General features: G+C 42.2%; 1 protein-coding gene across 2 annotated transcripts in view; it reads right to left on the bottom strand.

Moving 5' to 3' along the window:
* Positions 1-27,450, bottom strand: part of VAX2 (ventral anterior homeobox 2) — a 750,626-nt gene that overhangs the window by 405,877 nt on the left and 317,299 nt on the right. Inside the window, exon 1 of one of the 2 annotated variants that reach the window (XM_085642710.1) lies at positions 16,247-17,013. The exons of the other annotated variant lie outside the window; for it this stretch is intronic. Coding sequence (XP_085498836.1) covers positions 16,247-16,511 — 265 coding nt within the window. The 5' untranslated portion in view covers positions 16,512-17,013. Of the gene's footprint in view, positions 1-16,246; positions 17,014-27,450 lie in introns of those variants that run through there. 2 annotated transcript variants of the gene reach the window in all.

Below are 27,450 nucleotides of genomic sequence, written 5' to 3' on the forward strand. Positions count from 1 at the left end.
TACTGTGTAACAACTGAAGTAAAAGGGCCAGTCCTCATGGGAGGTTCCAAATGAAGAGAAGGCGGTACTAGAGGGACTAACAAGCCTAATAACAAATCAGATGCCAGTATTTAAGAAGGACAATGACACAAGCCAATAACAAATATGGGCGCAGAGTGGGCAGGGCTTCAAGTACATATTCCAATACAGCATGGCTCGCAGCGCATGCGCTGCCCTGGCTCGACCTAAAGAGGAACAAGGTTTTATTTCCCAGAGGAGACTCAGTTTGGAGAACAAAAGGGACTGGGCTCCCACTCCTGAGGAGTAGGAGGGTGGGGCCTTCTGAGGAGGAACAGCTGGGGGGAGGGGAAGATAGTCTTGTGCAACCTCCGGACCTCTCCCAAACCAAACTAAAAATGGCTGACGCAAGGTAACAAAGGAACCTGCACGGTGGTGGAATGTTCTGCTGGGTGGGTGGATGTTCTACGATCAAACCTTCCGGCTTTTAAATTCAGAGAGTACAGCTTCTGTGCGTCGACCTCCGCATTCCTCGCAGCGCTACCAGTTTATCCAGCTAGCACGTTACAGCGGTAAGGGCTGTAGAGGAGTCCGGGCGTGTTAAGCTATCGCCAGCAGTAAAACACCCAATATACCGCGTGCTGATCGCAGGACAATCGGAAAGACACGTTGGGTTAGGAAGTGTTTCCGGGACAGGAGTTATTTACAGACACGGAAGGCAGGTGTTCGAGGTGGCAGAGGGAACACGGGGATCTATGTCCCAGCCCCGAAACACTGTGGCAGATTTTATTACAAATGGATCGGGTTTTGCTGTCTACTGCAACTACTCATCAGATCAATTTAATATGATTGACACACGTACATAATAATTGTGAAGAAAAGTTTGATTTCAAGGAACTAAAAAATATTATTAATATTTAAAAAAATTATACGAACAGCATTGCTTTTAGTACTAATACTAACTTTTAGAGGGAGCACCACGGAAAAGAATCCTATTTATAGCCTCGTCGGGGGTTGTAAGCGCTATATTAAATACAATTTAATCATGCACAAAATAAATCATATGAGTGAGAAGCATGTTTCTTCGTAAACCAGGACAGGATGCGGCGCTAAGGCCAGAGCTGCCCACTTTGGAACTGGGGCAACAGGTTCGAGCCTCGGCGTAAATGGGCAAATCACTTAATTTCCCAGTGCCTAAAAAAATAAAAACAAAACGATGTCGTCCTAAAATGATAGACGAAATCATTTCCATCATTGTCCCTATGTAATGTAACTAGTCCTCGCGTAAAGGGCGAGTTCGCACCATAAAATCAGCAAGTGTACTTTAGCCTCAGCATGCTGGACGGGTTACAATTTATGTTTCAGTCACTTCCCCTGATGCACAGCTTTTCTGCACAATAGATAAGCCTCAGACGATGAGAACATCTTGCAAAAATACTCCTCTGTTAAAGAATCTGCCGGGGCCCAAAGATTCTTTTGCTCAGGAGCCTGCGGTTGGCGCTATCGAAGGTTGGGGTACCGAGTGTCAATGCAGGTTCTTTTTCATCGGTACTTTCTCCCTTTTTCTATTTTGCCTGTCTTTCTATTTCTTTCTTTACCTTCTGTGTGCGTGATTCTCACTCTTTTGCTCTGGATAAAGGTCGGATGAGAAAAATGAGTGTCCGTCCCCAAAACTGAATACCGGCGGGCCCCACCTGCAACAACTGATTGAAGGAACGTATTTTATAATATATATTATTCTTTTATAATAACTTATTTTGTTATAATAATGAATGAGAAAAGGGAAAACATAGGAACAATAAATATGACAACAATAAACATTATTAGTATTAGCTACAAACAACAATAGTACTGCTACTAATCGTATGTTTGATTTTTTTATTGGGTGCTTTGTAGTGCTTCAAGTATTAGGCTCGGAGGAGGCTCGGCCATCGTGACTTGCGAGGAGCAGGGAAAAGGGTGATATGAGGGCACGGGTGCCTATAAGAGAGGAAGTAGGAACCAGTCCTCAAACAGATCGTGTGTTTTCCCATGTGGAACTGGAATATTGTTCTGGCCCAGAGTGTTGTTGATTAGAGTTACCGGCCATTTAACCACACGTATGAAGCGCTCAGATACCTTCCGGTCGATTTCGCGCTATTTAATACCGAAAAAAAACGGATTGTATCCACTCATTTGTAACATCACTTTTCTCTGTTTTGTTTTCTTTAATTATTATCAATGGATCATTAACACAGCTTTAGAATACATTTAAAAGTGCATTCTAGTTACATTTGCTGTTTGAAGTGTGCACAGATAAGAGTTAAATTACGGGCTTTTAGCAATCTTGCTTATTTCTGTACCGGCCGGTACAAGGCCAGGGGGTAACCCTAGTGTTGATCCTCCATGTGCTGTGCTTTTACTGAAATATGTATAGAAGTGTCTTGAAGCCGAGGGGCTGAGGGTCTCAGTAAAGTTAATGAACGGGTGGGGATAATTATTTTTACAAATGTTCAATAGCATCCACAGGAAGGCATTTCCCCATTCCCTTCTCAAGCTGTTTACAATAGCGCATGCAGAAATGTGTCCAAATAGTTGTTTGTCAGTAGTGCACAAGAACTCGCCTTCTCCTGTCAAAGGTTTTAAGTTTTCTGTGGGAACGCATTGGGAAGTCCAATACGTTGGTAATTTGCACGCATATGAGGTTGCAAATCTGACATACATGTTTCCCCCCCCCAAAATTATTTGGGGGGAGGGCTTTTTTTGTCAGTATTGCATCAGTGTTATCTGCAGGGCTGGCCAGCAATGTGAAGGGTGCATGGACTACAGAGTTCTGCTTCTCCCGAAAACATTTTGACTGAGAAACCCATTAAACTAAAGCCCAGACAATTTTAGCAGTGCCCTTCATCTCCACCATTTGCTGGGCCCTTGATTGGAATATATCCAGGTGTACAGGAATTTAGCAATTTTGATGCTGCTCTGTTTTCCGCAAATGTATGGATTTGCCGCATAACCTGCTGCATATTTAAACATAAAAATTGATTCTAGCTCATACAGATCAAAAGCTACTAAAAAGCAGCAACACATGCTCTTGTGCAGTTGAAGGCCCTGACACATAATTTGGTTCGCCCTTTCTGCATAATTCCAGTAGCCCTGAATATAACTCTTAACTGTTTCTGGGGTGGGAATGGTTATTGAAAAGCTTTCTACATACCTGCAAGCAAGTATATTTTTTGTTGTGTGCACAAACTTGTAGGGCGTTCGGTCCCCCACTCTTGGTGGTAGATTTACACAAAAATCTTAATTTGTGTACATATTTTTACAGAGTAAAGCCACTTTTTGTGATTTCCCAAAAATAATTTACACTTGTAAGAAAGAAGAACTGTGTATATAATCTAAGCTTGTATACCGACATGGCTTTGTGAATCGGGTCCTACAGTCTCCACTACTATCTCGAAAGGGCTGCAGAAACATATCATTTGAGGTGTTTAAATATGTCAGAAGCAATAACAAACACATTATTCCTCACTTTTATGGGCTCGAAACAAGTTTTATGCAGCTCCCCACAGGGTGCACAGAAAAATCTCTATTATCCTCCCAAACCCCCAGCAGAGTCAGTGGGCAAAACAAAAACACAGACAAGGGAACACAACACATCCAGAGGACGCAGATGGTTTATATTATCTAGGAAATGTATGGGATGCTGTTTTATTTTCTCACTGTTTGGCAGCTTGACAAGGTCTGCATGATCTATCTATCTATCTATCGTTCAATCTATCTCCATATCTGTTTGTTTAACTCTCCATATCCATGTAGCTATTATACATTTGTACATGTTTATATATGTATTTATAATATATATGCATACAAAACTATTATGACAATATGTAGTGTCCATGCTGATGCACATAGTGTAATACTCTATTTATTACCAATGTTGAACACGGGGATGGGCCGTATTCCACAAGAGGCAGAGAATATGTATATATGCATGTAGGGTTTAAGCCAAGCTGTGTTTTTATATGGATTAGTTGCAAACAGAGATACATAATCATATCAGGGAGTTATATCTGTGCAATGTGATACAATCACAATAGCAGCTTTACAAGTATGGCCCTAGTTGTTTTCTTCTGTCATCTTATTCTAGCATGAACCTGTGAAACAATAAGCATTATTTTCCCAAGCAGTTAAGCAGTTCTGCAAGTTGACCATTCTACTGCAGCAATAAAGGAGCGCAATTTTGTTTATTAATGTACTTGCTCCAAATAAGGTATTGTTTGGCGACATTCCTTTTCAAGGGTGTGGTGCGCTGACACGCACATGCACAAGCACAAACTCTCACTTTCACACACATGTAACGTTTATTTGACACGGCCTACACACTCCTCTCGGGGCTGATGCTGAGCTAAAAAATGCCTCAAAAAACAGAATCCGCAACGCGCTTCAAAGAAGTATGCAACATGTAAGCAGAGCCCCTATTTCTCACACAGGCAACACTGATTGACCGACTGACTACATTTACATAGCACACACTAACCAGAGTATAGTGCACTCCAAACACTTTCTGGTCAGTCATACGCCAGCTCAACATGTGTAAGTGTCCTATCCCTCACTCATTTTCCCATCAGCTTAACACTATGGTCCAGTGACAAAACACAATAAAAGCAATATTCTGGTTCCCAAACACAACATCAAAAAACAATCATATCAGCCACATGACAGTCACTAACGCTTTCCTGCATACTACTCTCACGTAGTAACATGCCATCCATCTGAAAATCCACTTTCGAGCCTCATGTGGAGTTTGAAGGACTATTTAAATGCAACCATAGAGCAAGATAATAAATATCTTGCTGACAGTTTGATAAAATACCTGTGAACTATTAAGGAGTGTGCACTGTTTCTGTTTTTTGAAGAAACTGTAATATATTAATGCAAGCAGAGCACCAATCTGCAGAACCAGGCACGCGGCAACTGCCAAGCACAGTGGCTTTTCTATACATACACACACAATCACACACATAAGTACACACATAGGCACACACATAGGATAAAGCCACCCTTTGTATAAATTATAACAATATTGCAAGTCATAAAAGTGCTCTGTGTCCAGCTAGAAAATTGAAACTGAAGACAGACTCCTTTCCTTTATAAGATCACGTAATGAGGTGAGATGCATTATCCCTTTTATGTGCGACAGGATGTATTTTATCCCTTATGAGACATAGTCACACCGTGACCCTCTGTCCAAACCAACCATTAAATCCGGGGTCCCTTGATCCTTCTAAGAAGGATAGAGCCCTTCAGCTAAAGATAATGTGTATTAAAATTGGACTCTTGAATATTAAATCAATATCTTAACTATTTTGAGGGCGCATGCGTACTCTTACTTTCCTACCCTGAAACACAGCCACATAAGACATAAATATTTTCCCATAAAATTTGTAAAATAGGAAGTTTACAAGAAAGGGTCTTTCTTTATGAAAGAATGCGCTTTCTTTATGATGAGTTTGTTATATTTGTCACTGTTGAGTAATGATGGGTTTATGTATGGCTGTCATACAGACCTCTATCGTTTATTTGTTTCTGAATCTCATTACCCACTGCTATGACATACCAGCAGTTGAAAGGTCATAAAGGCCTTCCAGGCTTTCACTGAAAGCAGAAAAAACAGCTGCAGAAGAGGGTAGGAAGGCAGGGAAGGTGGTGGGGGTTGGTCAAGGATGGCAGGTAAGTTTGTTTTTTAAGCTTTGGGACAAGGATACATAACAGGGCAATGGAATTTATTCCCCCCTCCGTTACTCCTGTGCCACTGTGTAGCAGTTGAAAGAAGTGTCAGATGATTTGGGGGGCCATACATAACATAAAAATATAGATAACTAAAAAGGGAATTACAGGGATGTTTTTCACCTTGGTGTTCTGAGTGACATCATAGACAATTCAAGCTTCGCTCTTGTCTATTTGATGTCACTCAGTACCCGTCAGTGAAAATCATCCCCATAATTCACTGTTACCCATTTATAATTCTATATGTTATATATGGCTCTGATACCCATCCACTACCGTAAATGGACCTTTCTAAATGCTGTTTGTTATTCATTGTATTTTCATCGCAGCAGTGAAAAACAAAATGTCTTTACCACTTCTATGACAAAATAATGGTCACTCTACTCACAGCCATTTTATTCATTTATTTCTATTGGATGGGTATGAGACCCATATGCAACATAAAATAGTATTTGTGTAAATGTGAATAAAGGCATTATTTTTCACAGTGAGGTTGTGTGTGACAACATCGACAGCCCAAGCTCCACTATTGATGTCTTATTGCTGTCACTCAGAATCCTTCATCGATGAAAAAACCCTTCATTATTGACAGTGAGCCATCTATGATTCTATATGTTTTCTTGGTTCAGGCAACTTGTGATGTAACAGATAAAACACAATAAAAAAAATAAATAGAAACACATTTTTATATTAGTATTGAGGGGATTAAGCACTGGGCCTAAGCATTGAGTGGAATAGTATAGTTTGCTATTCATTACCATTATTGAGTATTGCGAGGAGCCATGACTCACACGAAGCTAACCATTGAGCGGCCTATGTTTCCACCATGGACCAAACAATAATAAACCGCAAATTGCTCTCAATGGCTCTGCATGATTTTTATGCTGTTGTGTTTTTGTAAGTAGAAATTATAAACTGAGCCATTTCACCAGAATTTATGGGGTGAGATTAAACCTCAACAAGTAGGCCAAGTCAATATGGGACTACTTTTTTCTCAGTAAAGTGATTGTAGCATGGAATTTGTGAAGCAGTGCACTACAGTTTCGCGTTTGTTTAATTGTGCTATGCAACAACAATTATTTGACTTGTGCACTGTACTAATAGTGTACGTGAATGTACATTTAGTATTGAAGATGCTCCAATTAAATAAAATTATATTCCAGGAGCACTGTGCATATTTTCTACCACCCTAAATCTAGTAAGAATTAAAAGGGAGAAAATGAATGCTCGCAAAGCATTGCGTACTCTGACACCTCTGACATACATTAACTCTGACACTACATGCAAACCCCTTCTTCTTCTATCCCTCCACTATCATTTTCAACCCAAATAACAGACTCACATGTCCACTGCTCAAATTAATTTAATATTTCCCTATACTAATTCACCACTAATCCGTTTTGGGTGCATGGACGCCTCGTCATGGGTAGTAAGCGCTATATGAATGCAATTACAACTATATGTAGAATATTCTGTTGCATCAAATGTGCATGTGAAGAGAGGTGTGCAGGGGCAAGGGTGGCCATTTGTGGATGAGTGATTCATAAATATCAGTTCATTAGTCTTGAGGGGCCAGGAGAAAGTTGAGGGGCAGAGCGGTAGGAGAGACTTCTCTAGCAGACCGCACTTGAGGCCATGGCTTGAGGAGGTGGGGGAGCAGAATGTGTCCTCCCTTGGTAAATAAGTCATGAGTAGTTGCCATGGTAATTGCTGCATCACATGATGCTTTAAGCTCTACTGTACTCTTGCACTTCAAGTTATTTCTTAAAGGGCCCTGCCCACTATATGAAGGCAGCACCATTATGAAGGGCAGGAAAACAATAACTGAGTGGCAGAAAACAATAATTGGGTGCTTATAGGAAAATGCAATGGCAGCCTGCTTTGTACGAGGTGAACAACCATTACAACGCAACTTTTACAACGCACTGCCATTACACCGAAACTGTTACAACGCAAATGCTGTGACAATGCATGCCATTACAACGCAAGTCTTTACATCGACTTGCACTAGATGGCGTGCTAACATTAAAAATAGTGTAGTTTACTATCCAAACACCTTCCCTACTGCAACGTGGACTGGAGTTAGAATAGTAAATTACCCTTTTTTAATGTTAGCACGCCATCTACTGCAAGTCGATGTAAAGACTTGCGTTGTAAAGACTTGCGTTGTCACAGCATTTGCGTTGTAAAAAATTCGTTGTAACAGCATGCGTTGTAAAAGCATGCGTTGTAACATCATACATCCTTGTACGACGGTGTGCACCATAGTGTGCAAGGGTACAAACCAGAGTAGCCTTCAAAATGTTCAAATCGGTGAGACAGTACAATATTATGGGTTTTGTTTGGTACCACTTTAAGATATTTTAAAATGCCTACCCCCCACACAAAAATATCTTGGTCACAGCCTTAGAAATTATGCCAAAAAATGGTACACAAACTATAGCTTTTTAAAAAAAATAAAAGAATGTTGGGAGCGTCATTAACAACGCAGGGCAGAAAGTTATAGTAACTGCTATTCATCCTCTTCCCAACAGTCCAAGGTTAAAACAGTTTGATCTCAATCAGCATGTATTACACCGAATATCAGGAATATGTGTTGACTGTGGCTACTCCTAGATTTGAATCACATTTCTGACTTACCTTCAGAACGAATTTCTGGTATTCCTGCGAAAATGCAACAGTAAGACTACTTCACAAATTTGAATATGTAATGCAACAATGTAGTTGCACTTGCTAACTTTGCAGGAGAGCATTGCATTTACTAACTTTTTAGAAATGTTTTTATTTAATAGGAAAATCATTTCCCCCCGTGGATTTATAGACAAGAATTAGCGCTAAAGAGATGGTTGAAGAGCACAGACTCTCATGAGATAGTACAAAAGCGAAAGAGCTCAAGAAAATGGATCATATAGGTGCTGAAGAGAAAGTTGAATAACATATGTGGTTGACATGAGAGAATAGCGACGTAACTCAAGATACGGTAGAGCATCGTAGGCATCCTAAAGATGGTAGACTACCATTGGCACTCAAGAGAAGCTAGAATAGCATACGTGCTCATAAGGTGATAGAATAACACAGGCACTCAAGATGAAATAGCATACATAATAGATTAGGCCTCGAAAAATCTACTCACCAACTTGCTATAGGAAGTCAGAATTTATCAGGGTGAGATACATTTTCAGGGCCAACTGGCCCGTTCTGGCAAGATAGCTCGAGCTGGCAAAGAACAGATGTTCTGTTCATTTAGAAAGTGAATGAGCAATAAAAATGCATTTAAATCTTGTTTTTATCTTCTCACATTTGCTGTGCAACAAGACAAGATCAAAGATTAGCTTATGTCTTCTGACAAATTGCTGCTTATTTTATTCTGGAGGTTAGTGTTTACTTTTCTTTCTATGTCTGCAAAGTTTAAAAAAATTGTCACGTGAACTGTCTGATAACTGTGCTAAGGTACAAAGAGTGTTAAATGAAAGGCTGTAGAATGTCAAAGTTTTTTCTAACACATTTAAGTAGCTTATAAATTAGCGCACAAATATTTCAAAATATTCAGCATTTAGAAAAGCACATTGTGTGTAATTCTGAAGTAGGATGGGAACAAAGATTGTAATTGGATCAAAACAATTCAGAACACTTACTTGGTAATGTGCAAATGATAAATATTTGCTGAAACCCAATTTCCACACATCATTTGTACACTGGTTAGTTTTTCAGTAAAACTACACGTCAGTGGAATTGTTTGTGCCCATTTCAACAGAAAATGTGCTGTCTGTAAATGTCAGTGTGATACCACATCGAGCTTTTGTGATGTATTTATTAAAAGTTAGAGTTTTTAAATAGGAACCAATAAACATTACTGCCCCCACCCTGATGGCAATGCTATTATTGATCTAAGAGGCAAGTCACCATGTGGTCATCTGTACCCCCCTATCTGTGGGTTAGATTCTTATTATACTTAGAACAAAAAAAACACTCTGTGAAATAAAACATTTACCTATGATCACACTATTAGAAACCAGTTTATGGGGTCAAGCACATTACATATATGTCAAGTAGATTATTCAAGTCAATAGACCTGCTGGTCTGGTAATATTTTCATGATTTTGTTAGGTCTGCAAAGGGCAGAACAGCATAGGCACTCCTCAGAAGGAACAATAACACATACAGTCCATAAACAGAATATCCTATGTGCTTTACTAAAGGGTGATATAGCATAAAGAGTATTATCGGTGCTCATGAGCTGGCAATATAGCCTAGGCACTCAAGAATGGGAGAACATCATGAACACCAAACAAATTGTAGAGCAGCATAAGCACTCAAGAGATATTAATATAGCAGTGACAAACAACAATTGGCAGAATATTGTAAGTAACCGGAGGATGGTAGATTAGTGGTTAGCCTAGAGAGGTTAGAAAAGTACAACATTTTCAAGAGATGGTAGAATAGCACAGGTACTCATGAGGAGAAGGAAAACAAGCAAAGGCTACATTGTATACTAGTAATTGTATTACACAGTTTGTTAACTGAACTAGTTACTGTGACCGTTATGCTACTTTAGAACTCACATCTGCTAAATGTGAATGGAATGTCTCTTACCCACTTGTTGAGATCAACCAATGAATGTACTCTAAATTTAACATAGGTTACGTGGAATATAAACAGGCCTAATGGCCAGGTCAAGATATCATTTTAAGAAAGTGTTATTATTCATATTTTTTTACTGGCTGTGTATCACTATTGTTGTTTCTGTTGCTTTTGTTTTATTGTTTGTATTATTAGCAGTAGAATTAGTAGTAGCTTTAATATATAATATATAAAATATGCTATATGAAACTATATTTAAACAATTTACATATTGTAAAGGAAAAAGGCTCCTTAGCTGGAGACATTAGTCATGGGTATTCTTGGGATGATTCTATAATTCAGTGCTTAATTTGTAAAGTAATAAGTGCCAGGGCTCTCGGCAAGAGGCCATCCGAACTTGCACTACCGATGGCCCCGGTAGCTCTGCAAATGACAGTCAACTAATTACCTCACACTGCTACAGATGTGACAATTCAGACTGTTCAAGGCCCCCAAAGCTATAAGAATGGCTTGGGAGCAGGTACTAATTGTTTTTAACGTATATTGAATTATAAAACAACTGTTGTTCTGGCTATCTCTGAATTACATAAACAGGGCCACCATGTGGCAGCACTCATAAGTGCCGATGTTGAGAATTAGTGCCAGCGCCGCTAATTAAGTGCTGGTGGGACACCGGAATCCACTGGCTCAAATTAAGCCCAGTTATGATTGTTAGTGAGTACAAAGCACGACAAACTGTAATCTGTTTTTGTACTTTTAGCTCATAAATAGAACGGTCCAGCCGTTTCAGAATAATGCTCTATACTGGTATTATCCTGCATTACAGAGTTCCAAATGTTTGGCGATAAGAGAAATGAGGTTCAAGTAGACATAATACATGGGATCCTGCAATTCCTGCATGAACGGCAATCACTAATGTCTTTATAATCAGTGACTTGTGATGCACCACGTTGCCAATTATAAAGAAAATACATCCGAATTTGACTATTATTAAGTTATTACAGTCAAGTTCTGACGTCACAATGCCTGGGGCCAGCAGTCAATGTGAAAGGCAGGCCAGGACACAGACCATAATTAAAGCAGCTGTTGAAAGCAACAAATGGAACATTGCTTTTATTTCTTCTGCTCTATTTTAATAGTTTACAATGACAAGCACAGAGGATAAGTATATTTTTGCACTCCTTAGATAGAGAAGAGGTAGAATCTTTCTGCATATTTCTACACCTTCCGAGCGAATGCGATCCTTTTTTTTAACTGACTTGTATTGAACTGGTTGGTATATCTGTTAGCAACAAATATCTGGACGAAGTGTCAACGTGCACTCAGTGTAACATTCAGGATGGTTATTCGTGTTTAAGGGAGTGCTATCTTACAGGTTTTTGATGTGTGTAATTTTACACTAGAGATTTTATTTTTATTCTTCACGTTTGCAAACATGCGCACTCTTTCGTATGAAAGAGCTGCGCAGCAAGGTTGTAAGTGGCTTGTGGGAAAGTAAATGACGTGACCATGTATTATATGGGATAAAGTAACCCCTGGCATACATGATGAGGATATTGCAAGTCACCTCGGAGTTACATACTTTATAAAGAAACTCAGCCTTGTTCCTATATGGAAATATATTCACAATATTCAATTCCCCTAACTAGGCATTTAATTAAGGCCATTGACTCGCCCAGTTGAAGTCATTGTGGCTTCAGTGGTATGGTACTACAACTCAGCTGCGTTAGGAGGGACCACTGTCGATGTGACACACACTCCCCCTTCCGTCTTGGCCTGGAGCGCCTGCATGTCAATCACGACATTGCGCAGACGGCCTGACCTCGGCGTGACCTTATTTATCTCTCCAGGTTTCGGATGCTTTTAAAAACGTCAGCCCAGAAAACAAACAATCCTGGGTGCCGGCTTTTGGCAACCCCGCTCGTCATTCAACAGCCAGCACTGCAAGGAGAGCTGGAAAATATGTTTCTGGGCCAGAGGCCTAGCCGCCAAGCCTGTGCGGCCGCCATTATCGTAAGAGGATGCGGAGGACCGAGTGCTGGGCGACGCAGGGGCTGCTGAGGGCGGTGGGGTGAATAATGGAAAAGGACGTACCACTGCTAATAATAACAATAATAGGATTATTAATACTACCGTCTTCGTAATAATGATAACGTGAGGAGACGAACTATGAAAACACTTAATAACCGAAAAAAGAAAGGAAAGAACAAGTATACAGATCATGTTATAAAATAGCAATTACAATAATAATAAAGTTGTGAATAGAGCGCCTTGGTTGCTTCAGCCGAAGTGTCCCCGCGCTAAAACGTCAACTTCAATATATAAAATCAGGGTTAAAATAAAAAAATCATACCATAATAAATAGCATGCAGTCATTATTGGTAAAATTGTAAAAAGCTCTCGAATTTGTAAATTAGTCTCGGTCATCCGAAACCATCACATGACAAATCCACTCTCTTTACGACAATCTTTTTTATCGGATTTCTCATTACTTTTTTTCAGTCGTATATTTTTCCGCGGTGCCTCAAGGGGCACTTAGAGCTAGTAAGGCGGCGAGGGGGCATTATATACGAGAGAAAAAATAAACGAAGAAACTCGAAGCAGTTTGTTCCGACACCAATGAAATGCCCCATAACCAACATAGGAATGTAGAATTTAAAGAAAAACATTGAAACGTTTTGTGACATTTCCAGAAAGTACTCCGAGAATACACTGGTCCCTCCTTAAAAGTATATTGTAAAGAAAGGACTTAAAAGTAGGTGTGTAGGCCCAAATACAGCACACAATTCTGAAATGCCCATTTCTTTATCATTTACAATGTGCATGTTGAAGCCAGCACACAGTATACAATACCTCAGCGATGGTCTACAGTTTGAGCGAAAAAGGACATTGCAGATGATTTATTTTAAGATGTGTGGTGCAACGCATCACAGATTGCTATATTTGCTTGATTTGCTGGCGTTTATTCAGGGACGGTGCGCGCGGCTAGTGGCTTCAGTTAACTGGAGAGGTAATATTACAAATGCGAGTAAGGGTGTGTTTCTGTTCTGCTGCTGTAAGAATGGTATGAGCGTGCGTCCATTTTACATATGTTCTTGTCTGGTAAACGGTGGTATGTTGTTTGTTCGACTGTAGCGCTATGCACTGTGAACATACCGAAGTGTAATATTCCGTTCTAAGCAGAAGACTGCCCGGCACCCAAACGGAAAGGATCGCATTGAAATAAATCCAACTTTCCATCCAGTCATGCATGGGCATTGGAATTTCTGACAGGTAAGGCTCTCCGCCGATTCACAGTGCGGGCGCCTCGCAGCTGCTGTCCGGAAACTTTCATCCTTCCATGTTTGATGAATCGATGGCCGGATGGACCGACAGACCACCATCCAGGGATGGATGGAAATATACATGACAGAATGGGCGGATGAATAAACCAGTGAATTGATGGACTGACTGCACCCAAGCGCGCGTGGGAGTGCTTTCAATGTGCCTGTAGATAAACAGGAAAATACATGTATGTCTAAATAGAATAAAAACGAATGTGTGTAGGGGTATATAACACATGCACATATCTATTTACTGATGACTCTGAAAATGATAGTACATTATGGGCCAAACCAAGTACTAGATCGAAGATATAAATATAACTATTCATTTTCGGGGCTTCGGAGAACATCGCCCCTCGATATAAATTAAGTAGTCAAAAAAGCCTTGGAGAGCGCGGGAAGATCCAGAGTTGAGTTTTAAGACAGCGATGCGCGGTATTCAGTGATGTAAGACAACCGAGTAGAATGTGATGGTAGATAGAGACATTGTGGTTAAAATACATCTGAAAACAAATCCTCCATTTCGGCGTGGGTTACTGATCGAGAGCGAATCGCAGGAGCTTTCCAAACGTGGGCAGTAGAGCCTGAAAGGAAACAAACTGATGGGGCACCGAAAAAACGTGTCTTGGTTTCTTTCCGTGTTTGGGGCTAGCACTGAGAAGCGCCAGGTGACACCGCGTGCACCAGGCTGTCAGACCCACAGGAGACTTCGGGGGGGGGGGGGGGGGGGGGGGGGAGAGTTTACTGTCACGGATCGATAAAGGGATTTTATATATATATATATATATATATATATATATATATATATATATATATATATATATATATATATATATATATATATATATATATATATATATCATCCCTCAATCGATCGAACCTGGTGGACACAATGTCACCTAGCACGTCTTAGTGCACCAAACACTCCGAAAGAAACCCTTATATACATATCACGTGGGCAGACAGCAGAACGCACCGACACACGGACAGACAGATATCTAAACAGACTGGCAACTGGTAAGGAGTCTGAGACAGAGGCTGGAAGCAGACATATCAACACACGGACAGGTCAGATGGTGCACAGATGCATGACAGGACCACAGTGCTAGCATGTATGTATACATGGTATTAAGGATTTCAGCATTAGATGTGCATTTCTGTGATACGGGTTTCGAGGGAGCCGGGGGTCGGGGTGGCTCTCGCGTCCTTTCTGGAAGGGGATAGGGGGACTCATATCAGGGCCATACAAAGGACATGGCAGGGAGCGATAAGGGGGGTCTCGTCTCATACCAGGGCTATAATACAAGAGACCTGGCAGGGGCCACAAGCCTGCGCGGCGCAAGGGGCCCAGCTCAGCCCCCTCCCCGGAAGGAGGCGGGGGCCGCAGACGGCGATGATGCTCAGTGACGAGCTATTCATGCGCCGGGTCGGATCCTCGCTGTCACCGGGACATGCCCACCACAGCCCTTCCCACTATCGCCACCCTGTTATTGTTATGGTGATGACTGGTATCAATATGATTTTAATAAAGATTCAGTAGCACACAAAGGGCGGGAATGAAAGGGGCAGGCGGCGCCTGCACACAGAAGGTGGGGGCTGCCCGGGGGATTCCTTGGAACACTCTACTACAGTGACTCCAGAAGGTCCACGCGAGAGTGGGAGGCAGAAGGTGGTTCTTCTGAGGGACAGGAGCACCTATTGTCTGCTAGTGGTATCGGCAGCAGCACCTATTGTCTGCTGGTGGTATCGAGGTGGGGTGAAGTCACACAGAAGAGGCAGCAAATCTGGGGGTGCACACGGGGTGTTCGCTACACAGCTCTTATTACCGTTATTCTGGAGTGTGGTGCCTGGCGTGTTGATGCAGAGCGGGCCGTCTATTTATAGGACATACCCCCGCTGCCCATATACTGACTATGAATAAGATGGGGGGAGGTATGGGAGATCATTATATTCACTGCCTTTTTTCTGACCTGGAATGAGGCTGTGGGGCTACTCAGCCCTGCTAAAACGGCACAGAAATGCAGCCGCTCGTCTGCTGCCTGCACGGAGACAGCACCCAGGACCGGACCCCTCCCCTCACCCCCACCCCCCATCGGACCCCTAGGCTGCAGTAGGCGGCAGGTGTCCCAGGGAAGCCAAGCCACATGTTCCATCTCCAACAGTCCGTCACGAAAGGGCTGCCTGGTCTCTGCAGACCTCCGCTTCTGATGCTGACCCACGGGTGCGGGACAGTGCTGTCGGGACTCCAGCCTCCACACATACCCGTGCGAGCTGTCAGGGCCCCTGCTCCAACACACGCTCGTGCGGGCTGCCAGGGCCCCTGCTCCCACACACGCCCATGCGAGCTGTCAGGGACCCTGCCCCCAACACGCTCGTGCGGGCTGCCAGGGCCCCTGCCCCCACACACGCCCATGCGAGCTGTCAGGGCCCCTGCCCCCAACACGCTCGTGCGAGCTGTCACTCCTGCGTCCACAAACGCCCGTGCGAGCTGTCAGGATTTGAGGGTTCCGTGGGGAAGTTTTCTAGAGGAGGGTGTATTTACTCCTGAGGTAGGATGCGGTAGCACACGTGCACCTTACCTCTGACCAGGATCCGGCGGCAGTAGTCGGAATCCCCCCCAGTCGGGCTCTCGTCCATGTCCGGGTGCTGCCCTCCTACTCCTCCTCCCTCCTTGGAGCTTCCTGGCAGTTCCTTCAGCCCGCGGTGACCGCGCAAGGCGCACTCCAGTTCAGCCCTGGTGGTGGTGGGGGGGCCTTGCTCCGAGCACAATCCCTCGCCCCCAGATCCGCACAGCGGACTCCTGTCCTCCTCGGACACCCCATCGCTCATATTCTGGTCAAACATTGATAGTGATCCCCGGGCAAGCCCCGGTGAGAAGTGCAGTGTCCCACCCTCCTCAGGAGGAAACAGTCACCAGAGCTGCCCCACGGAACGGCATCCCCGCAGACCTTCTCTCCACGGCGAGGCAGGAAGCTTCACGGACATGGGTCCTGCCATGCACAAGAGGGCTGTGCCAGGCAGTGCCCAGCAGTGCCAAGTCTGTTCACATCTTCTTTCTCTTCACCTCCCTCTGCTCCCTAAACTTAGGTCGGCCGTCTGCGCAGGCGGCTCCCGACGTTCAAAGAGTTCAGCCTCTGCCCGCACTCCTTCCTGCCACCCTGGAAACTTGGGCAGCCAGCGGGTGGGCAGCGGGCGCAGCTCCTCCTCAGCGCAGGAGCGTCAGGCGCAGCCCAGAAGCACTCCTGCTCGGAGTGCCCAGGCACAGATCAATACTGCTTGGAATATCTGAGCGGTGGTGGGCGGAGGGCTGTAGTAAGAGGGAGGAGGCTGTAGTGCGAGATTAGCACCACTTACCCTCCTTATTTGTAGCGGTCCCTTCCTCCAGTGGAGGGGCAGGAGGGAGGTTACCTCGGGACCTCACTGCCACATGAATTGCTCCTGTGCTGAAGAAAAACGCGCGAGAGGTGGGTAGGGGCATTTTTAAACTGACCACGTAATTTCCTGCTCCCCTGTCTGCCTGATTGGCAAACAAAGCGCCCATTTAATGGCACAGGCAAGGGTGGAGGTGAAACTAAGGGGGTGAGGGGCATGAACGGCAGGAAATGCTTGGGATTAGAAGGTGGTCTTTTCCAAAATAACCACTGTCTCATTCATTCCCCCACACGACAAAACCCTCCCAAAAATGTCTAATAGAAAAGGACCGAAGCTGTAAATGACATAGGAGAGAGGTGACAATGGAAGTCTGTGTGTGGTACCGGCCGTAAGGAGGGGAGGGGAGGGGAGGGCGAGGGCCGAGGAATGCTCCAGAGGAGTCGTTCAAAATCCGGTTCAGCTTGTTCCCTGGATCCAGAGAAGGCCAGGCATTTATTACTGGATGTATTTATAGAGACCTCCGTGAGAGGAGCTTTTATATAAATACATATATGTAGTCATTCACTGAAAAAGCTATGGTTTTATACTAAGTTTTTGCATGTATCCCCTCTCCCTCTTCAGGTAGAGTAACCCACGCCGAATCTATTGAATATAACTACAAATCATACAAGGCTCGAGTTCGCAGTCTGCCTATGGAGTTCCGCAAAAGCACTGACCACTTTACTGTTTACCGAATGGTCTCCAAGGTCCCTCCTTGCGTGTTTTTCCCACCCGTACTACAAGATAAAGAAGTAACCCACCAAAAACCGAATATGAGATTTACGTCAAAAAAAAAGTACTGTTTAGCGTTACCGAGTTCAGGAAATTGCGTTTTCCAGCATGACAGAGGTAATTTACGGTGTAGTGAGGCAGCTGAGGTTTGGGGTGCATGAAAGTGACTCACTTTGGGGGGTCTCCCCGTGTCTGCTAGCCTAGCCCAGGGTGTGTGCCCGACAGCTCGGGTGCACCGTTGTGCATTGTGCTGGTGTGTGCACGGTACCACTCCGGATTAAAGCGAGCCGCCGATACCCAGGGTAAAGGGACTCCCATTCCACTCTCACGGTGGCTCTGTCAGATCACTGATTGTCAATCACCAGCGTCTTCGCGTTATTTACAACTCGCTTGAAGGGAATCGGCACCGCGCAGAGGCCACTCTCTGGATTTAGTTACAACAATCGCTAAACTGCAGCAGACTTCAGTTCATCAGAAATCTATCTTCTCGGTGAGTTTGCAAAATGTTTATTTGTTGAGGAGTTACATAATTCAGCGAGACATCATGTTGTTATTAACACCGTGCCCCCACTCTTCTGATGGTCGCTTATTTTTTGACGAAGAGTATGTGTTCTTCTAATTCCTACTTTGTTATTACCCCTGTCGTTAGCATTATTGTAACTACAGTCATAAACCTCACTAACTTCTTATTTCCGCCAATGTCCTGACGCTGCAGAAGTGGCCATGGATTGACTTCAATGAAGTTTGTCGCTGATATTAAACTAATCCGAACCTCCGGCAGCTCCTGCTGTAAACTGTGCGGTGCTGTGAGGTCAACATGTTATATCCTTCTCAGTAAGGCGCGCTGATTGCTGTACCTTCTAGTGTTATATATGTGGTAACCTATGCTACGCTGAGCATTAGACTGTCAGATCACATTGCGCGTCATGTTGCTCACCTTTTAGTCGAGTGGGATCTGTGTGACCTGAAATCACGTTCAACATACGTCGCAGCCACGTTATGTCGCATGTTATGCGGTGGGGTCGTACTTTCCAAGGCACGACTAGTTGCCGCAGAAGTGTTGCATTGGGGTGTAGGGCTCCACACCGCACCGTGCTGTTGTCCTGCATTCGATGGGCTGTCGTATACTCAATGCCACGTAATATCCTGCTTTTAAGTTTTCCTATTTGAATATTTTTTCTGGAATTGTATTATTATGTCATGTTGATGTCACCTTATGTCATGTGGTGCGCTGCAACTGCCACTTCATTGAATTCTTATTTTTACGGCTTGTTCTGATGGTCTGCTACACGCTCAAACCACAAGGTGTGGTACTGTAATAATCATACTTTATTCCTGTCGTGCCCCGCGGTGCACTTTAGCCACTTGTAACGATGCCATGCACAATGCCCGAGCCACGCTTGGTTTGGTTATTACATGATAGTTTCCCGCCATGCAATCTCAGGCTGCAGGAGGTGTGCCGTTTTAAAACTTCTGCATGCTCGGCCGTGTTGTAGTTTATCCGCGCACCTTTTTCTATTTTACCACTTCCACGTTTGAACTGGTACACTATTTAAGTCATACCCATTTTTTGTATGATGGAGTAGTTTTGCAACAATACAATAACGTTATGTCATGTATTTGAGCACATTTATATATATAGTTATTAGGTTATGGTCATTCATCTATGTTAATACTGTTCAGTCTTCGTGCATTTGTTTGCTATTTTAATCATACCACGTATGTATAATCATGTGTTAACGCACATTTATGATGTATGCCATGTAAAGTCATGCCATGCTGCAGCACACTTAAATCACATGACGCAATTGTGTCATGTTCTGCCACTTATCACCTAATACGTTTGTGTCATGTTATCTTACGACGTATTTCGTGTTGTTATGTCGAGCTTTCAAGGCGGTATACTGAACACTTGTAAAATATGTATGTCCTATGTTATGATTTATGGTTTTCATCACGTTTTATGTACGGTATTGACCGTATTTCTAATTTCTAAGTCGTTTCCTGAAACTTTTATAATATAATACGATATTTATATTCTCCACGCCATACCACAGTCTCCTTTTAAAACTATAAGTACGTGGGTCTTGCTTTGCTATGCCAAGCCATGCTGCGCTTGTTATTCAATATTTGAATAGTATAATATGTTTGAACCACCGTACATCATGCCGTGTATGTGTAGGGCATACCGTGACATTCTATGCCGCGGTGCACTACCATATATTTGTTTCCTTGTATAGCATGCTGCCTTAATTAGATCAGTCATTTTACTTCATGGTACAAATAATATATTTTTGTAATTGTATAAGTTATAATGCATATATGGTACATTTCTTTGATTCTATGTCATGGAGCATATGTGATATATTTGTGTCACACTATGCCACAATACAAGTAATTATATATTTAGGTCATGCTTCGTACATATGATGTATTTATGTATGTAACACCACAGAGCATGACCAGTCATATCAAGATACATTTGTGTTATTCAAAGTTATGTACATATAATTATATATTTGTGGCATTTGGTGTCATATATGTTTGTGTTATTCAATGTATGATATGTGTGTTCTCTCATTTATGATGTGGTTAGCTATATTACCCCCTCCCCAGCCCCAGCCCATGTTAACCCTCCCCAGCCCTTGTTTCACCTCCAGAACACTCTTCAATATTTCCTTTACCTCTTTACTTACCCTAAATACTTTTGTGACATGTGTCAATCTGCGGCTACTAATACCTCATGTTTTAATGTAAAACGCTGTACTACCTCACAGACATGGCGCGCTCTAAAGTGTCTTATGTGTTTCAAAGTATGTGCTGTGACATGCTACACCTGTGCTGACATTTCAATCAAGCATTATGTTGTTTGCTTCTGTATTACTGTACATGAGGTGTGCTTATGCCATGGTACAGTTTAAGAGTCATGCTCCTTTTTACTCACCTGGCATGATTCTGTTGTGTTAGTCACACTTGGATGCTGTGTTCTGCTCCGTTTGCACCTGGCAGCAGCACTGTCCTCTCATTGAGTTTTGGCGTTCTTCATATTGTATGATTGTGTCTTAGAGCAGTCCAGTTTATGCTATTTCAGGGCCCAGTTTAGATTATGCTTTGTTATAGTCCAGTTTAGATTGTATGGTGTCACAGGGCAGTATAGTATTTAATGGAGTACCTAGTTAAGATTATGCTTTGTTGTAGTGCAATGGCAGTTCACTGGGCAGTACAGTTTATACTATAAACGGTTCAGATAACGAAGCATATTAGTGCAGTACAGAAATGGCTGCCTCATAGTGCAGTTCAGGTTAGTATGCCTCAGTGCAGTTACATTATACTGCTGCATAGTGTGGTTGGTTTTTGTTGGCTCATGCTGTCCACTTTACTTGTTGTTTCAGGTGCAATAAGTTGAATTTGAAGTTACTACTTAAAGATCACCTTATTCAGGAGAAAACAAATACAGCCATACAAATGTGGAGCAGTACACCTTTTGAGAAGTATATTTCAACATAAACACGGATATTGTAGCAGTTCTTCCAAATGTGATCATATCACCTCTACAAATGTAGTTAGGACATGGCCTAGAGTTTTTGTTTCCAGAAGCATAAAGTGCTCACATGCCTACCTTCCCCGTGTTAGCAGGAGCGCATACACTCATACTGCAAACACAAGCAAAGTATCAAGTTATTTATTTAACATATACATCATACTCTTAACTAGCGGCTTTGGTAAAATTAAATTTTGCAAGGTACGTGCAGGATTCTTAGCTCTTTACAACAAAATACTTTGTAGCCACCATATTAGCCACAGGTACCACTGTCAGGCAATAATGGAACACAAATGAACACATTAACAGCATGCTTCAAGGAGCTCTAGACTCTTAATGTTATTATGAGTTATAATGCCTACTCCAGCCTGATGCCAAGCATACTTAAAACATGTCTGACATAGTATATGGGAACTGCAATCATGTTAGGTTTTATCAGTACTCTAAAGAAGCACTACATGAAACCACAACTATAATAAATAGTCAGAAATAATGTTATTATGAGTTATAATGCCTACTCCAACCTGATGCCAAGCATACATAAAACATGTCTGACATAGTATATGGGAACTGCAATAATGTTAGGTTTTATCAGTACTCTAAAGAAGCACTACATGAAACCACAACTATAATAAATAGTCAGAAATAAAGGAGGAAGAGCATTTAGAGGCTGTAAACTACAGGCACGTATCGCTTACACATTTAGACGATTAATTAGCTCACAGCATTTGAAGTGTAAACATTTTAAATCTATCAGCAAGTTACCTTGGGTAGCATGTTTAAAACGCACTTTTCACTGGCAATGAATAAATCGATGTAATAGTTTTTTGTGTCTTAAGAGTGAGGGATGGCCAATATTCACAATCTTATACGTGTCTCAATGGCTGCATTTTAAATACTGCTTGGAAACAAACACATTGGCATTGAAACATGCAAGCTGGGATGAAATGGTTTTCTTGGATGAAATGATTTCACTGTCCCCCAGCCCCATTTATATAATGCCAGCCCATACAAGCGTTTTGGTGCGCGATGTTATACGGCCAGCTCTGAACGTAGTGATGTTTGATTACAGCGACTTCCAACTCGCATACCTTTTTGGAGCGGTCCATACCCAATTGCAGGTGTATAATAACAGCATACTCTTGTTCTTGCAGATCACACACAAAAGGTGACATGAGAGGCACCAGGGAGGAGGCCTGCCCTACAATAGGTATTTGTAAGAAAAGGACCCCAATCCGTGATGAAGGAGGATATTTTCTTTCTGGAGACACACTCCAGAGACGGGAGGTTATACTATAAACCTCACTGTGGCAGACACAGGGCATTGCCAAAAATATCAAAGGCTACAGACAGGAGCTGTCACCTAATAACCCCAACCCACTGACAGAAACCTTAACATAACCCCCGCTCTCAGAGACCGGAGTATTTCCGACAATAAGTAAGTAATAACGTCTATTGTATAGTAAATTAAAAACATAACAATTTAAAGAAAATCATCATGATACACTGAATTTTCAAAGTACTTAATTTACAATAAAATTAGCAAAATTCCATTATTCGGGTAGTCTGCGCAGTATACCTTATTTAAAGTGCAGAGATCTAACCAAGGTTAAAATAAACAATGTCATTCATAAGGTAAAAGGTAATTACATAACCACTAAAAGTTCATCGTCAATGTAAAAAGATGTTCACAGTACGAGGTAGGCAATGAATACACTGAGCTGTTTAATAAATACGGTGAACCAAATTGAATTGACACCAAATGCCTTTCAGTATACACCAATAAAACAATACAAGAGAAGGACAAAGTGGTTATTGCTCACTAGAACTATAACACCTAGTTGCTCCGGTATACCCTATTATGCTTTATGCTAAATGGGACTATCCCTCCTTTTACCTCCAGCCTGTCCTCCTGGTGCCTCCCTCTCCAAGGGGGAGACAAAAAAATGCAGAGGGTACCCAACAAAACGTCCAATATAATCTTCATTTAGGGCACACCTAAAAGTGTAACGGCGTTCTTTCTAAGAGGAGTTTAACCCGATAAACGAGCACCCTTTATCCGGAAAATACCATTCTCCAAATCAGATTTTACTAATACCCCAACTGTTTCAGCGCACAGAAATATTTTAAACCTCACTGTTGCAGACTGGATACCTCACCTTAAACTACACCTTTCAAATAGGAGGTCACACTGCAAACCTCCATGCCACTGTCAGGCCTCACCCTAAAAATAACTACCACAAACAGAAGGCAATGTTACCAGCTTCTCTCCTGCAGACTGAATGCCTCAGAATAATCCCCACTCTGTGAAAGAGAGGAGCTTACCCTAAACCTTGTTAGCACAAACTGGTGTCCTCACTCTAAACATTATTACCATTGACAGGAGAAATGGCCATAAAACCAATGCACACTGTCAGGAGGGCTTGCCCTAAATCTCACTTGCCGCAGACAGGAGGCCTCGACGTATGGCTCACTGTTACAGGCTAGACGTCGTGTTGTAAACTCCATCCTCCCGAGAGGAGGCCTCACCACAAACCTCCCTGCCACAGACAGGAGGTCTCCCTCTTAACTGTATTAACCCAGACAGGTGGATGGCCCAAAATATCATTCTCGCAGACGGTGGGCCTAACCCTTAACCTCAATAGTACTGACAGTCATTCTCACCCTAAATCTCAGTGCTGCGGACAAGAGGCCTTACCTACTACACCTCTACAGACAGGAGAACAACCCCTAAACCTCATCCCAACAGACAGAAGGCTTCATCCCAAACATAACTACTCCAGAGTGGTGACCTTACCAAAAATATGCATGCCACAAAGCCCAGCCTTAATCCCAAACTTTACTGCCACATACAGATTCACCCTAAAACTCACTGCCACCAATAGAAGCCACTGCTTTACTCTAAATCATTTCCTCACAAATAGAATAACCAAAACAAAATCCCACTTTCACAGACGGGAGACCTCACCCTCAATCTCACAGGCAGAAGGGTTCATGTTAAATCTTACTCTCACAAATAGAAGACATCACCCTAAACTTGCCACTGAAGGGAGAGATTGCCTTAAAAAGTACTGCCCGAGACAGAAGGCATTGCTCTTATTTTCACGCCTGCAGATTGAATGCCTCACCACAGGCTTCAATCTCGGAGAGAAAACCTTACCATAAACCTCAGTGCCACAGTGAGAAAGCCTTACCCTAAGTTTCACACCTACAGACAGGTCTCGTTCTCAAATTCATTGCTGGAGACAGGAGATCTACCCTAAACCACATATCGGCAAACAGCAAGTCTCACCCTAAACTCACTCTAGCGGACAGGAAAAAAAAAACCTAAACCTCACTCCAACAGACATTGCTCTAAGTGCTTGCACAATATAGAGGCCTCGCTGTAAAACTGATTTCCACATAAAAGAGAACTTATACTGTACTTCACTTTTAAAGACCGGATAATACCTAATTCTCAATCCAGGAGACAGAAGTATTCACCCTAGCTCGGGCCAACCCTGATAAAAGTAGACCTGAGTATAAATATCACTATTAAAGTAAGTAAGCCTCACCAAAAGCCTGAGGATGAAGTGGGTGAAATCTATTGGGAACAACATTCTCAAGCTTTTTTTCCATTTAGCCAAAACAGTTAAACAACATTGTTAATAAAGCAACCATTTCTGAATGGTTAATGGTGACCTTGAGTTGCCCCAGGGTGAAAGGGAAAGGAGGGGTCTCCTTTACTTTAAAGGGAGAGGTGGGATGTGTAAAGAAGAAATAAGCCTCCCCTCCAAGATTGCTGATACCTGATATAAATGTAAATTCACATAATTGGTTGATCAGTAAATGTGAAGTCTGTTAGGTAGCCACTGTATGCTTTAATTGATAGCATCATTTGAAGTTTCTTGGTGACAAGCAGCTATATTTGACATGAAAGGAACTTTAAGGGTGTTATCAGTTATTGAATGCATCTTTTTAATGGAAACCTATAAAAAATGTTTTGCATTGGTACAATTCAATTGCTATTACTAAAGTATAACTTTTGAGAGTACCGTAGATTCTTAAACGCTAAATATTTTTGCACGATGTATGCCAGCCTATTTTATACTATGTGCAGCCTATTTATACTGTGTTTAATACATTTTTTAATCTGTCTTTTACCATGTGTAATAACTATTGAATTACATTTTCACAGGCTGGGACATCATTGCACTATAAATATACATTTCGCTTTTCCACAGTGCACCAACTAGGTTTCAAATGATTTTACATTTTCTCTTCTTTTGTGAATATTATAAAATGTATACTAAAAATTCCTCAAACCATTTTTGAGGATTAGGAATCTCCGGCTCTGTATGCAAGCATATCATTTTCAAATGGCATTTACCAGATGGTTAAACATGTGGACATGTGAGTTTATTTCTTAACGCTGCAGTTCGCTCTCCGAGGTCGATGTTCTTAGATTAATTTTAGTAGATTGATGAATGAATGCCTGATTCTGTTTTAATCTTGGCTTTGTTTATTCCAGCCTGTTTTTATTTAGACCGTTGGTTGTTAATATTTTACATCTAAAGATTTTATGTATTTTATTGCTGCATTAAAAAATAACGTATGTATTCTTAGCTATTTTGCAAGCTTTTATGGCCGGTCGCAGCCGAATAAAGAGAATTCTGATTCTGAATCACCGTTGGACACATAGATTTCTAAAGTTACTAAATTAACCATCATAGCAGAAAAATGCCTCCCCGCCGATTAGTTAAATTTGCATTTACTTTTCATTTAAGGGATGACATTATATTTAGGTGAAAGGCAAACAAAACAGTTACAAAATAATTTGTTGATCTTAGCCACGTCTCTGATCACATCCCTACAAACACTGACAACACCGCTATTGTACTCAGGATCAAAGTCCCATACATATTTATGCATTTGGGCCACTGCCTAAAAGCACACTTCCAGCAACAGAAGACCTCTCCTCTCCCTGCCACATGCAGAAGGCAATCCTTTAAAAACTCCATATACAGTAGACCTCTACAAGACTACGACAAACAGAGGCCTTAATATTAAACTACACTCTCACGAACAGGAACCTTCATCCTAACCTACCCTGCTACTAAGAGGTAGTCGCACCCTGAACCTCACTAGCACAGGCGGGAGCCCACTCCAAAAAAAAACTCCTACACCCAGTAAACATCATCTAAACACTGGCGTACAAAAATGACTCACTTGAACCCACGCTGTGACTGACTGGAGACCTCATCCCCAAAACTCATCTCACTAAATCTTGCTTCCATAGGAGGTGCCGTTTAAAATCTCACTTCCATGGGTAATTCCTGGCCGGACTGTGATTTCTGAAACAACAGCACAGTCCGCTGTAAACAAAGCCGCCACCCAAACTCTAATCTTAACCCCATTAAACGCAAGGCCTGCTCCGGATTTGGGACTGAGGCAGGGGGCCCCTCCCCATCATTAGCAGGAGGACACACAGGTCACAGCAGCTAAGGGGAAATCCAATTTGTTGAACACGCTCCGTGTGTTTCCTAATAACTGTGAACCATCCTTCAAAAAGTGCACTCAGTGTGGAAATTCATTGCAGAAGTCTTATAAATGACAAATAATAACAGTAGAAGTGTAAGAAAATGTAATTAACCAGACAAATTCGGCATATCAAGTCCGAATAAAATACTTATTTGCAGCGACCTTTATTCTAAAGGATAGCGGCGTCTTTTCTTGAATTCGCATGCACATCCCCTAATGATTCGCACCTTTCAACTGGCATCAAATATTGTTTATTTAGAGTCAGCGAAGAATTCATCTCACATTGGTCGGGTTCTTTTTATTTTATAAAGCAAAGTTTTCCCTCGTTTCATAATGCGGTCTAAGACAAAGACCGCATGTCGCCACGTTCATACGAGGGGGTGTTTTAGTGGCTTTTCTAGCAGTACACCCACTCGGGAATGTGCGCGCTATACAAGCTTACATTGCCAGCCAGACAATTATTAGCTGAATGAATGAATGGATGGTTGTGAGTGAATTCATAAGGGATAGTGGGTGACTAGGGGTGTACATTTGTGTATGGGTGAGTAAGAGTTGTGATTGAGAATGTAACTGGGCGGA

This window comes from Triturus cristatus, chromosome 2_2 (genome assembly GCF_964204655.1).
Source record: "Triturus cristatus chromosome 2_2, aTriCri1.1, whole genome shotgun sequence".
Classification (NCBI taxonomy): Eukaryota; Metazoa; Chordata; class Amphibia; order Caudata; family Salamandridae; genus Triturus; species Triturus cristatus.